At 40.3% G+C, this 15,900-nt stretch overlaps 1 protein-coding gene across 1 annotated transcript in view; it reads left to right on the top strand.

Annotated features, from left to right (window-relative positions):
• GSR (glutathione-disulfide reductase) overlaps positions 1–14,749 on the top strand; it is a 33,296-nt gene extending 18,547 nt beyond the window's left edge. The window contains exons 8-13 of the mRNA XM_067463958.1: positions 574–660; positions 3,956–4,117; positions 7,275–7,386; positions 10,338–10,469; positions 12,696–12,829; positions 14,376–14,749. Coding sequence (XP_067320059.1) covers positions 574–660; positions 3,956–4,117; positions 7,275–7,386; positions 10,338–10,469; positions 12,696–12,829; positions 14,376–14,525 — 777 coding nt within the window. The 3' untranslated portion in view covers positions 14,526–14,749. The remainder of the gene's footprint in view (positions 1–573; positions 661–3,955; positions 4,118–7,274; positions 7,387–10,337; positions 10,470–12,695; positions 12,830–14,375) is intronic.
• The last annotated feature ends 1,151 nt before the right edge of the window (positions 14,750–15,900 follow it).

Genomic DNA, 15,900 nt, shown 5'->3' with positions numbered 1-15,900 from the left:
GGTTATGATCAAAATAGTGGGCTGCATTTTGATGGGGGGGGGGGGAGAGTTAGTTTGTGAAAATATGTCTCTGGAGCTTGTACTGATTCAACATGTGAAGTTCAACATAGCTGAATGATTGCCTTGTGTCTAAACCAATACTTGCCTTTGGTTGAACAAGTGCTTGTTTACAGGCCACTTAGATGCAGACATTTGGAAACGGTGTATGACAATAATGAAAAAAAATACACAAAATGCTCCAGTTGCAAATGCACTTTTTCACATACATTAGTGATTTATTTATTTACTTACGATATTTCTATCCCGCCTTTCTCATACCCGAAAGTATGAGAAGTCAAGGCAGCTTACAACCAGGCAGCAGTTTGATGCATAACAATATACAATTAACAAAATTAAAAATACATTCAATAAAACATATAAAACCAATGCCTTCATTGTTAGTCTCATTGTCCATTAGTTGTTGCAATGTTCACTATCGTCTAATACCATGTTTGACTGTTGCATTAAGTTCCAAGGGCTTGTTCAAATAATCACATATTCATACACTCCTGTAACTCAAGGTTTTCCATACAGGTGCTGAGAAACTTTGATTCAATGATCAGTACAAACTGCACTGAAGAGTTGGAGCGCAGTGGTATAGAAGTCTGGAAACATGCACAGGTATTTTGCCACTTCTTCTTGCCTATAAGTTAAGCTTTGATCGTTATCTTTTAATGATAATAAATGCATATTTTCCGTTTCTCGACAAGGCTTTGATGTCTTCTCTGAGCCCGGGCCACCAAAATTGTCGGCTAAGCATTTTGGAAAATGTGAATCTCCATATCCATTTGAGAAATGGGATTCATTAGGAAAGTCACTGGTTACTGGAAAGGCATGACCTTGTTAGAAGTTATAACCTTTTGAAAAGTGATGTTTACCAGCATTCATGCCAGGCAACTGGGTCTCTCATCTGTTAAATTGATGTCCTTAAGTATGTCTTTGAACTGCCCAGTGAGTTAAACCCTTGAGCTGGCAGGACTGAAGACTGAAAGGTTGGAGGTTCGAATCCAGGGGAGAGTGTGGATGAGCTCCCTCTGTCAGCTCCAGCTTCCCCTGCGGAGACATGCAAGAAGCCTCCCACAAGGATGGTGAAACATCAAAAAATATCCGGCCGTCCCCTGGGCAGCGTCCTTGCAGACGACTGATTCTCTCACACCAGAAACGACTTGCAGTTTCTCAAGTCACTCCTGACACACAAACAAAAACACTTTTTATACTATTTGGTATGTTAAAATTTTAGATTTTTTTTAGTAGTTTTACATGTATTTAGAATGTGCTCTATTTAAAATGAGAAGATCTAAATGAATAGATTGTGATCGTGATGTCTTATTCATCCTATGAATAAAATAGGAAAAGAAAAGTTTTTTTCACCACAGGAGGGTGCAAGAGATGCAGATAACATCCCTACCAAAAATCAGTTTAGTATTTTCTGCACTCAAGTTCCAGCTTCATCAGAGCCAAATATAGATATTGGGCACAAGACTCTTGAGAAGTATAACTAGAAAATGCAAAACTATGGTAATCTGCTCCTCGAAGAACAAAATGTTTTTGATGTTGCGTTCCTTCAAGTCATTTTCAACGTATGGCAACCCTGTCATGGGGTTTTCTTGGCAGGATATGTTCAGAGAGGGTTTGCACTTGACTTCCTCAGAGGTTGCGAGAATGTGATTTGCCTCAAGTCACTAAAAGTATTAATAGGAAAAATAACAACTCTATTTCCCACCAGTTAAACCAAGTAGAGGATAAAAGTGAGGGTTCTCCGAAACTTTGTGAAGAATATATCAAAAAATGTAATCATATCGTGGGGTGAAGCAAAAACATCTTCATGAACAGCATCCCCATTCCCACCAGAGGAATGAACTTGAACATGAACAACATTGTCATTCCCACCATCCAAAGTAACCTGATCATTAGACACAATCACAGGCTGAACAGGCTGACATACAACACTAATCAAGCTGGCCATTTGCACCATCCACACTTGCCTCAAGCAGACAAGAGTTCTTTCTCCCACCCTGGGCATTCCACAGATATATAAACCCCACTTGCCTCATTTCCAACAAACCTCACAACCTCTGAGAATGCCTGCCATAGATGTGGGCAAAACGTCAGGAGAGAATGCTTATGACATAGTCATACAACTGGAAAACTCACCACAACCCAGTGATTCCAGCCATGAGAGCCTTCGAAACAGACCTAGAACTGTTGGCCAACTACTTCTCACTCAACTAGGGAACTGACCCCCATTGATCACAGTAGCTAATTTGGGGGACTTTGATACTCTATATAACCTCTAAATGAAGAGCAATACAGTAATAATGAATATGAAAGTCACAAGTGTGTAATCAGGTTACCCACTTTAACAGCTTAATGAGATTCTGGCCATTATCATTTGCGAAAAGGTAAAGGTAAAGGTTTTTCCCTGATATTAAGTCCAGTCGTGTCTGATTCTGGGGATTGGTGCTTGTAAAGATGCCACAAATTTGTAAAGATTTGTAAAGGAGCCACTAATTTGTAAGGACTTACTAAATTGATAACACAACTAATAGCTTGTAATGTTGATTTGGTCTTTCTTGAACGTGTAGCGTGGATTAACTTGAAAATATTTGTAACAGAGGCTTGGCTTTAGAAGAAACTGTAACAAGTTTATTGAAGTATAGAAGAAGCTTGATGGTTTCAGTGTTTCTTAACTCTTAGAGGCACATATCTTCAGAGGTTACATTTATAACTTTTCATAAAACAACTCTTAAGAGGACTATTCCTTCCACTAAACAGGTTTCAAACTTATTTTCCTTCAAAATGTGTTTCTTTCTTTAACAGATTACTTCAGGCACAAGCTTGTTCTTTCCTTATGTTATTTCTGTTGCAATAAAGATTCTTATTAGGGTTATATCTCCCTTTTGCTCATACACTGACTAATAATATAAATAGATCAACTCGACTTATCTAAATTACACAGGATAAAAGCCAAAACCTTCCTGATTCTCAACACAGTAGAACCAGCCTTTCCCTGTAGTTCTTAGACTACAGACTACCTTACTGGTTCTCAACACACAGTGCTAATCTCCATTTCTAAGCCAAAGAGCCGGCGTTGTCTGTAGACACCTCCAAGGTCATGTGGCTGGCATGACTGCATGGAATGCTGTTACCTTCCCGCCGGGGCAGTACCTATTGATCTACTCACATTTGCATGTTTTCAAACTTTTGGGTTGGCAGAAGCTGGGGCTAATAGCGGGAGCTCAGCCCACTCCCCAGATTCAAACCTGCAACCTTTCGGTCAGAAAATTCAGCACTTCAACCTACTGCACCACCGAGGGCCCCATATCATTTGCAAAGTACCTAAAAGAAAGGAGTGACCCAAATTCTTTGATGACTTTTGTCAAGATGTTCACATAAAGCATTGGAGCAATGTCTAACAGTATTGCTGGAAGCAGTTGAAAAGCCTATCTGGCAGGAGAGAATGCTACTGTGCTGTGACATGGCTAAGAATCAGGGCTGGGCATCTTTCTCTCCTGATGGCTTTCACAATTGCTGACCTCCTCTGCCACCCCGCACCGCCCGATTGCAACTTTCATGGCTATTTTATCCTCCTGTAATTGCCAACTGAGTAAATTTTGCATAAGATATTGCTTCTATAATTTATCTCGCATTATTATTTTATAAGTTAGTTTTGCATAACTTACTCTACTTGCTGGAAACAGGAAAATACTGCAGGGCAGCAGTTCTCCAAAAAGTATTTGAACACCTTTGCTTCTTAACATTTTTGGAAGTGTTGACAAAATACTTGAAATTCCATTGCAAGACTCATTTACTTTAAATGAGTCTTGAAATGTAAGTTACTATTTGTATCTTCTTGCAGTGGTGAAGGCATTGCACAGGCTTGCTCTCTCTTTAACCACCTCCTGTTTCTCTATAGGTCAAATCGGTCACAAAGTCACCTTCAGGACGGCTCGCAATAACAGTAGCATCCTCTCCGCCCAGTCAAAAACCTACTGTCAACACCGTTGAAGATGTTGATTGTCTCTTGTGGGCCATTGGTAGAGAACCCAACACAAAGAGACTCAATCTTGGCCAGCTGGTGAGTACAAATGCTTCTTCTTTCCTTTTCCATTGATGCACTTGCTATTTAGGCCAGAATCCTGTATGGGAAATACGTATGTGCAAGCACCATATTATCTGCAATGAATTTTGTCCCGATTTCACAACTAACAGGAAGCAGCTTCTGTGAGAGATGGGTGTCTGTCCCATCTGTTCCCTGATAAAAAAACTTCAAAATTAATACAACAAATAAAGAATAACACTCAAATGCAGGGGAACTCCAGACAAGCCGTTGGGAGAGATCATCCGGAGTTTCGGACTGAGGTGTTATCTCTACGCAGATGATGTCCAGATCTGTCACTCCTTCCCACCTACTACTAAGGAGGCTGTCCAGGTCCTGAACCAGTGCTTGGCCGCTGTATCGGACTGGATGAGGGCTAACAAATTGAAACTGAATCCAGACAAGACAGAGGCACTCCTGGTCAGTCGAAAGGCCGAACAGGGCATAGGGTTACAGCCTGTGCTGGATGGCGTTACACTCCCCCTGAAGACGCAGGTTCGCAGCTTGGGTGTGATCCTGGATTCATCGCTGAGCCTGGAGCCCCAGGTTTCGGCGGTGACCAGGGGAGCATTTGCACAACTAAAACTTGTGCGCCAGCTGCGCCCGTACCTTGGGAAGTCTGACTTGGCCACGGTAGTCCATGCTCTGGTTACATCCCGCATAGATTACTGCAACGCGCTCTACGTGGGGTTGCCTTTGAAGACGGCCCGGAAGCGTGCAGCAGCCAGGTTGCTAACAGGAGCGGCGCTCAGGGAGCACACAACTCCTCTGCTGCGCCAGCTCCACTGGCTGACAGTTTGCTACCGGGCCCAATTCAAAGTGCTGGCTTTAGCCTATAAAGCCCTAAACGGTTCTGGCCCAGCCTACCTATCCGAACGCATCTCTTCCTACGAACCCTCCAGGAAGTTAAGATCATCTGAGAAGGCCCTGCTCTCGATCCCGTCTGCTTCGCAAGCACGCTTGGCGGGGACGAGAGACAGGGCCTTCTCTGTGGTGGCCCCTCGGCTGTGGAACTCCTTGCCTAGGGATATTAGATCAGCCCCCTCCCTCCTGACCTTTCGTAAGAGAGTGAAAACCTGGCTCTTCGAGCAGGCATTCGGAACCCCGGAATAGATAGTCAAGCTTGAGATGGAGAATGACCCAGGAACGGCCAAGACGATGAAATGGACGAGGATTGGAATGAGAGGATATAGCTCTTTTTAAATTGTTATTGCACTGTATTACACTGTCTTTTTTTGTCTAATTGCACTTAACTGTTTTTGCTTTTGTATTGTATTGATGGCATCGAATTGTGCCGATATGTAGACCGCCCTGAGTCGCCTGCGGGCTGATATGGGCGGGATATAAGTGACGTAAATAAATAAATAATAAATAAATAAATAAGAAACAATCAGGGATAGCTAATAACTTCTCAACAAAGGATTCCCCCAGGCAGTAACAAGCCACAACTACAAACTGTCAGGCCATCAAATGCTAATCAGGGTGGCCAATTGAAACATTCACACCTACCTCCAACAGAGTTCTTTTTCCCACCCTGGACCTTCCACGGATATATAAACCCAATTTTCCTTGTTTCCAACAAACCTCACAACCTCTGAGGATGCCTGCCATAGACACAGGTGAAGCATCAGGAGAGAATGCTTCTGGAACATGGCCATACAGCCCAGAAATCTCACAGCAACCAAGTTAATCATATACATATCAGTTTTGAATATAGCCATATAGCCCGAAAAACCTATAACAACCCAGTGTTCCCTGACAGCTGTTCCCGTACTGTCCTATGACTGATCTCCAATGTGATACAAGTAGAGCCATTTGTTTCCCGATTGAGACAGGGACAGTTTTCTAAGATCTGCAGAGATATTTGCAGGATCGCCTCAGCAAGCAAGAGTCCAAAAATGGCAGGCAAAAACCCAGAACCTCAACCCATGGCTTTATTTTTTTTATTTATCGTGTCAGGAGCAAACCAAACAGTTGTATTGCATTTTTTAACAAACAAACAAACAAAGCATAAAGTTTGCAAGCTTGGTAGTTGATTAAATGCCCTTTGACCAGTATCTGGCCACTTGGAGTGCCTCTGGTCTTACTATAAGAAGGTCCTCCATTGTGCATGTAGCAGGGCTCAGGTTGTATTGCAGCAGATGGTCTGTAGTTTTTTCTTCTCCACACTCGCATGTTGTGGATTCCACTTTGTAGCTCCATTTCTGCATCTCGTGGTACCAGAGTGCAGTCATGGCTAATACCAAATGAGAGACTCCCCCCTTGGCACACAGAAGGCTGGGAGACTTGGAAGGCGCTGAACAGACCACTCTGGCACCACAAGATGCAGTGCCAATATTAAGAAATAAGGCCATAAAGTGGAGTCCATGACATGTGAGTGTGGAGAAGAGCCAACCACAGACCACCTACTACAATGCAGCCTGAGCCCTGCCACATGCACAATGGAGGACCTTCTCACAGCAACACCAGAGGCACTAGAAGTGGCCAGCTACTGGTCAAAGGACATTTAATATATTGCCAAGGTTTTTTTTAACTTTGTGATTTTAAATACATTACAACTGTACCCTTGTTTCGCTTCTGACACAATAAATAAACAAAGGCGAATAGCTCTTAAGGTCTCTTCTCCACTGTGATATTTTGATATACATTTTTGGTAAAATATATAACATGTAGAATACACGAAAAGTAATATTTCTGGGATTATGGAAAATTATTCCGTAAATCTCTTGATGAGAGGTATGCAAATGACTGCCTGAAAACCCCTTGGAATAAATCCATTCCTTTATGTCCTGCACACATTATTCATTCAGGTTACGTGGCAAAAAGAAATCTGTTTTACCTCTGAGTCAGTTTTAAATTGTGAGTTTTAATCTGCATTTTGTGAGCGGATGTTAACTTATATTTGAACTCTGTATCTTGTTGTGTGTGTTTTATCTCCTGTTTTAATGATGTACTTTGCTTCAAGCTGCAGGGAGAGGCATGCATCATCATCATCATCATCATTATTATATTATTATCATTCACACATTTCCCCCCTGAAAAGTTACAAGCCCATATATCCAAAACTGTGTAATGCTATTTATTTTATACTTCTCCTGGAAGCAAGCTTTGACTTTCACCTCTCAATATTCCTCAGGATATTAAGCTGGACAAAGTTGGTCACATTGTTGTTGATGAGTTCCAAAATACCAACAGAAAGGGGATCTATGCTCTTGGAGATGTATGTGGGAAAGCACTTCTAACACCAGGTAATGGTATTTCTAAAATGTTTATATAATGTGTGTTTTTCACCAGAGATACAGAACAATGGGAGAAGCAGTGCTGGGGTTTGGGAGTGGGGAGGTCACTGCTTGTGTTCTTTTTCTGCTCACTAACTTTTCAGTATACTTTATTTACTTACTTAGGCAATTCCTCATTGTCTGAGTATGATGGCCTTCCAAGTGTAGTGTCTTGGCAGTGGATATGTAGGTGACTATGGAGCCCTATTCTTGATCCGCATGTTCTTCCACAGTGAGGGCATCAGTTGGAAGGCAGTCCCAGTCAGGGTTGGCTTGACACGCCTTCCTCTTGGCACGTTTCTCCCTTTTGCCCTCCACTCGTGCCTCTTTGAATTCCACAGCACTGCTGGTCATAGCTGACCTCCAGTTAGGCTTCCCAGTTCTCAGTGTTTTTAAGATTAGCATTAAGACCATGTATACTTTATAAAGGTAAACGTTTCCCATGACTTTAAGTCTAGTTGTGTCCGACTCTGGGGGGTAGTGCTCATCTCCATTTCTAAGCCGAAGAGTGGGCGTTGTCAGTAGACACCTCCAAGGTTATGTTAAAAGCAGGCAGTACGAACAAACAAAAAGCAAAGTGACACCAGCTCACAATTTGGTGTAATCCCAGTGTTTCAGAGATACATTCCCGGGGTAAGTTAATTTGTCAAGATATGATTTTGTGAAAGTAACAAAAAATGACTCTGTGGAACCTTACTTTACATTAGTTTCACACATACACTGATGGGATCTGAACTGACCAGGAAAGATATTTTGGGCATCATGATAAACATCTCAGTATGCATTTTAACATAGTTTGCGATGGCTTAATTTCATATGAAGGAAGGTTAAGAACGGGATTGAAAATAAAACTTGTCAGCATCTTGGCTTGTTTTTGTGTGCCTTCGGGTTGTTTCCACACTAAGGCAACCATATCACAGGGTTTTCTTGGCAAGATTTCTTCAGAAGAGCTTTGCCATTGACTTCCTCTGTGGCTGCGAGAGTGTGGCTTACTCGAAGTCAGCCAACAACACTATTTATATTCTGCTCTTCTCCCATCATATATGAACAGACACAGATACAGGGAAACATTCAATGCCTTGTTACAATGAAATACAAGGAGACATGAATGCACAGGCAAAGGCAAAGGCTTCTCCTTTCATTTCCGGCTCTGGAGGCAGTGCTCATCTCTGGCTCTGGGAGAGATGCTCTTCTCCATTTCCAAGCCCAAGAGCCTACATTGTCCATAGACGCCTACTAGCTGTGTCCATAGACGCCTACTAGCTGTGTACTAGCTGTGCCTGGAGCATCTTTTTGCCTTTTCCCGCTGAAGTGGTACGTTTTGATCTATTCACATTTGCATGTTTTTGAACTGCTAAGTTGGCAGGAGCTAGGGCTAAAAGTGGGCGCTCACCCTGTTCTGTGGATTCAAACTGCCAACCTTCAGGTCAGCAGTTCAGCAGCACAAGGGTTTAACCCATTGTGCCACCACGTCACCAGTGCGTTTCATGATGGATCAGGGATTTGAACCCATTACTGCAATTGTAATCCAACGTGCAAACCACTACACTGCACTGGTTCCTCTAAGCATCTTGGTGCATATATAGACATTTGTAGCATGATCATGTGAAATACTTTGGCCATCAAAACACGTTTATCATAGAACTGAGTAAAGGAACAGAAAATGATACCAGTAAGATAGGATGAAACAACTTCCCAGCATGGACAAAGGTATGTTTGCAACTTCGGAAGGCAAGTAAATAATAGGGGGGATATGATAGAAATTTGTAAAAAATCAGATATGGTCTAGAGAAAGTGGAGAAAAAGTAGTTTTTCCCAAAAATAATGCTAAATGTATATTGCCACCATCCCCCAGAGTTGGACACGACTAGACTTAATGTCAAGGGGAAAACTTTACCTTTATACTACTACAATCTAATGAAACTCATTTGGTGGGGGATTCTGAACAAAAAGTAGCAGCGTTATACACAATATCCAATTTGTTACAAGATAGGATATTTTTAAAGGGGCAAGAAATCCTCAAGTATTATGGAGTTATACTGCTTGTCATGGATATGGACTACTAGACTATATGGACTACTAGACTATGTAGAGCAGTCACAGCATGTTCTTGAGTTCAGATTGCTGGGAGACAGAAGCACAGAAGTGTGTTGCTGTTGTCCTTTCCAGAGACATCTGTGTAATTCCTGTGGAAAGAGCTCTTACATACTCGGGGGAGGTATTTGATCCTTTCGGTCCAGTTGCTTTGCTAGTTCCCTCGATGTCTTTTGTTACACTGCTCCAGTTCTACTAGATTCCTCTTGCGATTTTCCCACTATGCAAAAGGTTTAAATAATACATTGAAGGCTTGTTGTACAATACTGAAATCCTCCGCCTAGAGCAGGCCTGCACAACCTGGGGCCCTCCAGCTGTTTTGGACTCTTAACTTCCAGAAGCCCGTCAGTTGGTGGTCAAGACAGGGTTGGTGGTCAAGACAGCTGGAGAACCACAGGTTGTGTTGGCCTGATCTAGAGCATTGTACATTGTTTTGCACAAGTCAGTCTTCCCAATTTCAGTGGTAGAGACCATGTTCCCAGACATTATATTATTTTCTTATCTGTGCTTCCTTACCCGCCTCCCGGCCCATCCCAAGGGCACCTACCTGCCTCCTTGGCCTCCAGAGCCACTCAGGCAGTAGCAGGCCAGGAGGCAGGCCTTCCCTACCGTGCCTCAGGCCGCCACACTTCTGGGGTCCCTGGCCTCCACTGGACATAAATATTTAATATTTTAAATTAATATTTTCAAAAACTTGCGAAAAAGCAACCACGAAGTAGCGAGGGAACACCATACTCCTATATTCTACATTCTTCTCAATGAATTGTTAGCACATGAGTGTCCATGGATGCTTTATTCAGTAATATGCCAACATGTCATTCTTACAGTTGCGATAGCAGCAGGAAGGAAGCTGGCACATAGGCTATTTGAAGGTAAAGAAGACTCCAAACTCGACTACACGAACATCCCTACTGTGGTCTTCAGTCACCCTCCTATTGGAACAGTTGGACTAACAGAAGGTGGGCTTTTGGGTGTCATGAAGTTCAGTGAACAAAATATAGACCACAGCACCCGGATTCCTGCTCCAATAGATATATTCTAGACCAGGGCTTCTTAAATCTTTTCCACTTGCAACCCCTTTTTGAGGTATTTTTGTGACCCCTTTCCATCTGAGAAATATTTATACAACTCCAGGTATATAAAATAGGTAAAGTCTCTCTTATCCAACCTTCGCTCATCCAACTTTCTGTATTATCCAATGCAGTCTGCCTCCCATCCAGATCCACAGCAAGATCTTTCAATTTAGCACCAAAACATTGCAATGTTTTGGTGCTAAATTCACAAATACAGTACTTACTACATAACGTTACCGTGTATTGAACTGCTTTTTGTGTTGATTTGTTGTAAAATATGTTTGGTGCTTAACTTGTAAAATCATAATGTAATTTGACATTTAATAGGCTTTTCCTTAATCCCTCCTTATTCTCCAACATTTTCACTTATCCAAGGTTCTACTGGCCCATTTATGTTGGATAAGTGAGACTCTACTGTATAAAAATCAAGCATTTCCTGATACTTGCAAGGCTTGCCAAACAGGGTGATTTTCCTTTTTCTGAAGTACAGCTGAAGCATTTTCTGCAGTCACTATATATGTTTGCTAACAAATTTGTGTATACATCTAGATGGCATTCAAAAACCTTTACTGTTTGCAAATGTTTTGCAGCCATAACATTGAGCTAAGAAGATCTTATCTGAGATCAAGACTTACCATTTAAGAAGCAGTGTATAAGACCAACTACATCAGTGGTTCTCAATCTGTGGGTCCCCAGGTGTTTTGGCCTACAACTCCCAGAAATCCCAGCCAGTTTACCAGATGTTAGGATTTATGGGAGTTGAAGGCCAAAACATCTGGAGACCCACAGGTTGAGAACCACTGAACTATCCACAGTGATCGACAGTGGCCCACTAAATAATACTTGGGTGATGGGAAAGAAGGAGTTGATTGGCACATTGTATTCGTAAAAGTAATGAATAACTTTGCAGTTTTTTGAATTTTTAAATAGTTTTTTTAATACAAAAAGAGAATATGTTCTAGAATGGCTTGGCAACGACATACTGCTGGTGAAATCTCTATATTAAGCGCATACATTTTTGCATATATAAGTAGTCTGGGCAGAAATCTGACAGGGATGTTATAGCTGTATCCCTGACAATCTTGCAATAAAAATAGTAATACTACAGTTCAGGCCTGGGCATTCTTGTTAATGTATACATGAGTATAAGCCGACTCCAATATAAGCTGAGGCACCTAATTTTACCACGAAAAACTGGTAAAACGTATAAGCCGAGGGTGCAGCAGCTACTGATAAATTTGAAAATAAAATAGAAATCAATAAAATTACATTAATTGTGACATCAGTAGGTTAAATGTTTTTGAATATTTACATAAAACTGTAATTTAAGGTGAAACTGTCCAACTCTGATTAAACCATTATTCTAACCTTCTTCAATGTAAATGTGCTTACATATCCTTCCAATAATAATAGAGTAAAATAATAAATGTCATAATAATAAGAGTAAAATTAATAATAATAATAAGAGTAAAATAATAAATGTAATAAGAGTAAAATTATTATTAATAATAAGAGTAAAATAATAAATGTAATAATAATAATAATAATAATAATAATAAAGTAAAATAATAAATAACTTTGACTTGAATATAAGCTGAGGGGGGCCTTTTCAGCCCAAAACAAGGGCTAAAAAACTTGGCTTATAGAGTATATACGGTAATTCATTTGGCTTGTATACTACAATTCTCCCAGAGACAGGCTATGATTGCATACACTCTTTCTTAAATGCATTCCTTCAGCACAGAAGAGGAAATTTCTGAGCATCAGTATAGGAAACATTCTGGTTTTTATTATATCATAAATTTAAACATTTTTTAAAAAAATCTTAACAGCAATCCATATGAATGAAGTGGCATAATGTTTAGTATTCCATGTTTTAGGTGGTTTGGACTGAATTATAAACACTGGAGTCAAGGCTCTGTAAAACGTTGGCTTTTGCTTAGTAGTTTTGATTCATTGTGCAGACTACCTCTGGAATAAGCAAAGGTACTTGGTATTCAGTCCTACAGCTCTAGGTTAAAACAGCCTGCAAAGGAGGCAGTTCTTGCTGTTGAAGCAGAAAACACTATGGTGATTCTTTCAGTAATCAAACACTTTCTGTGTTGTTTCCAGGGGAAGCCATTGCTGCATATGGGGAAAAGAATGTCAAAACCTATACAACAAACTTTATTCCAATGTATCATGCTGTAACTAAAAGAAAATCTAAATGTGTAATGAAACTCATCTGTGCCAACAAGGAAGAGAAGGTAAGCAAAGGAAGAATGTGTAAGCTTTGACTTAACAGTAACCCTATGAATGAGAGACCTTAAAGACACCAGTCATCAACAGTCCTGTTCAGTCGTGAAAACTCAGGGCTGCGGCTTCCTGTATTGAGTCCATCTACTTACAATGTGGTCTTCTTTTCCTGCTGCATCTCTTTTATGAAGCGTTGTAAACTTTTATTAAGTCATATTTCATGATGCAATGACGTACCCAAATATAATCGAGTATAAGCTGACCCGAATATAAGCTGAGGCACCTAATTTTACCACAAAAAATGGGAAAACGTATTGATTTGAGTATAAGCCGAGGGTGGGAAATGCAGCCGCTACTGGCAAATTTCAAAAATAAAAATAGATACCAATAAAATTACATTAATTGAGGCTGTATCTCTGGCAATCTTAAATGTTTTTGAATATTTACATAAAACTGTAATTTAAGATAAGACTGTCCAATTCTGATTAAACCATTATTCTAACCTTCTTGAATGTGAATGTGCTTATGTATCCTTCCAATAATAGAGTAAAATAATACCTGTAGTAGTAGTAGTAGTAATAATAATAATAATAATAATAATAATTAGAGTAAAATAATGGAAATGTAATAATGGTAATAGAGTAAAATAATAAATGCAATAATATCAATAATATAGTAAAATAATAAATTTAATAATAACAATAGAGTAAAGTAAATGCAATAGTAGTAGTAGTAGTAGTAAAATAAGAAATAATCTTAACTCGAGTATAAGCTGAGGGGGGTGGCTTTTTCAGTCTAAAAAAAGAGCTGAAAAACTCTGCTTATACTCAAGTATATATGGTAGTTTGGTCATTTTGGCTTGTAGAGAAAATTCAAACTTGAATTGCTATAGGACCAATTATTGTTATTTTGACAGTCCATGGTTTCCACAAGACTCTCCCCCAGCACATTTCAGACAAGTTTATTCAGTTTCCTCACTGGCCAAGTTCCACACTCTCCCCCGGACAATACTGATTGTGCTAGTCAAATATATATCTTAACACTTAAGGATCTGGTCTAGTTCTTCAATAGTCCTTACAAGTCCTAGCATTTTGCTTCCTTGACTCCATTTTGATTGATAACTAACCTAAAGTTTCAAAAATCTTTGATGTCTTCATCACCACATTAAGGCTGTGTAAATAATGTGTGGTCACTCATTCGTTCGTGCTGAATTATAGTATTACTTCTTCAATTTCTTCTTTTATTTTCCTCAAGCACGGCTGTGCTATTTTCAGCTACTGATACAGTATCATTTGCATATTGTGAATTTTGGCTATTCCTTCCTCCACATCTAGTCTTTCCATATATGTTCTGCAAGTAAATTATAGTGAGAGGATAATAAAACACAATCTTGCTGGACCCATTTGATTCTTGAATACCATTTCCCCTCCTCCTCCATATTGTGTCCAGACAGTAGCCTCTTGTCTAGAATATAGGTATGTATTTGTAGCTCTTTTGCCTTAGAAAGCAAAAGCGATGGCTTCTGTGTTAAATATGAGCACGGTTTTGTATTTTAAGGTTGTTGGACTTCATATGCAAGGCTTGGGATGCGATGAAATGCTCCAGGGTTTTGCGGTGGCTGTCAAAATGGGAGCAACAAAGGCAGACTTTGATCGAACTGTGGCGATTCACCCAACCTCTTCAGAAGAGCTGGTCACACTGCGTTAAAAAGCTTGAACACGACTGAAGCTTACAGAAGTATTTTCTGCACCAAAGACTTAATCTTTACAGAATTGTATTTTCTTCTTTGAGCACATCACTTCCCCTCACCCCCCAACCCCACTTTATTTTTTTACTGCAGCTGAAATGGGATGAAAATCTTCTCCCAGACAGGAACCAGGAAATTGATGTGTGGCCTACCTACTTGGATAAAATAAAATATTTTAAATTAATGAGAGGCGTTATTTGGTCTTTCTCTTTTAGAACAAGGTGTGTTTCTAGATAAGGGGTTTATTTAGCAACTGCCTTGAGTCAAATATGGAAACAAGTTTGGGTGGGGGGCAGAGGCAGAAGCCTGTGTGTCAGTTATTATTGTTTTGCTGATGTTCCTGTGTAATCTTGGGCTTGGGCTTTAGCAGGATGTGTACTTTGATGTTGCATTTCTTTTCTTCCTGCACATCAACTTCTATGTAAAGTGGGGCTGTACTGACTCTATTCCAGATACACTTCATCTGCTGACAAAGAAAGAGCAGCTTGGTGGCTGTGAGTATGGCCATGTTTCAGAAGCATTCTCTCCTGATATTTCACCTGAATCTATGGCAGGCATCCTCAGAGGTTATGAGATCTGTTGGAAACTTGGCAAGTGGGGTTTCTATATCTGTGGAATGTCTATGGTGGGAGAAAGAACTCTTGTCTGTTTCAGGCAGGTGTGAATTGGCCACCTCAGCATTTATAATGGCCTTGCAGATTCACGGTCTGGCTGCTTACTCCCCAGGGGAATCCTTTGTTGGAAGGTGATTAGCTGGCCCTGATTGTTTCTTGTCTGGAATTCCCCCGTTTTTGAGTGTTGTTGTTTTTTACTGTTTTGATTATAGAGTTTTTAAATATTGGTAAAATATTTAATATTGGTAGCCAGATTTTGTTCATTTTCATGGTTTCCTCCTTTCTGATGAAATTGTCCACATGCTTGTAGCTTTCAATGGCTTCTCTATGTAGTCTGACATGGTGGTTGTTAGAGTGGTTCAGAATTTCTGTGTTCTCATTCTCAAATAATATGCTGTGTCCAGGTTGGTTCATCAGGTGCTCTGTTATGTCTGACTTCTCTGGTTGAAGTAGACGCAGCATATTATTTCACACAGCGTATTATTTGAGAAACACTGAGTAATCTATAGCCAGGGTGGAGAAACTGTAAGTATACTAGAGAAGCACAAACTTCCATGGTGATGAGAGAATAGAGTTGCTGTGTGCTGTTGGAGATGAAGCTGCAAAGAGACTGAAGGATTGGTGAAGAAAACCAGAGAGACAAGAAGAAGGTATGAACTTACTGAGAGTATCAGGAAGAAGGGCTGGAGAAGAGACAAGATCTTCTGCTACACATATGTAA

This window comes from Anolis sagrei, chromosome 2, assembly GCF_037176765.1.
Source record: "Anolis sagrei isolate rAnoSag1 chromosome 2, rAnoSag1.mat, whole genome shotgun sequence".
Taxonomy (NCBI): Eukaryota; Metazoa; Chordata; class Lepidosauria; order Squamata; family Dactyloidae; genus Anolis; species Anolis sagrei.
The sequence above is the reverse complement of the archived record's forward strand: the minus strand, read 5'-3'. Positions and strand labels throughout refer to the sequence as shown.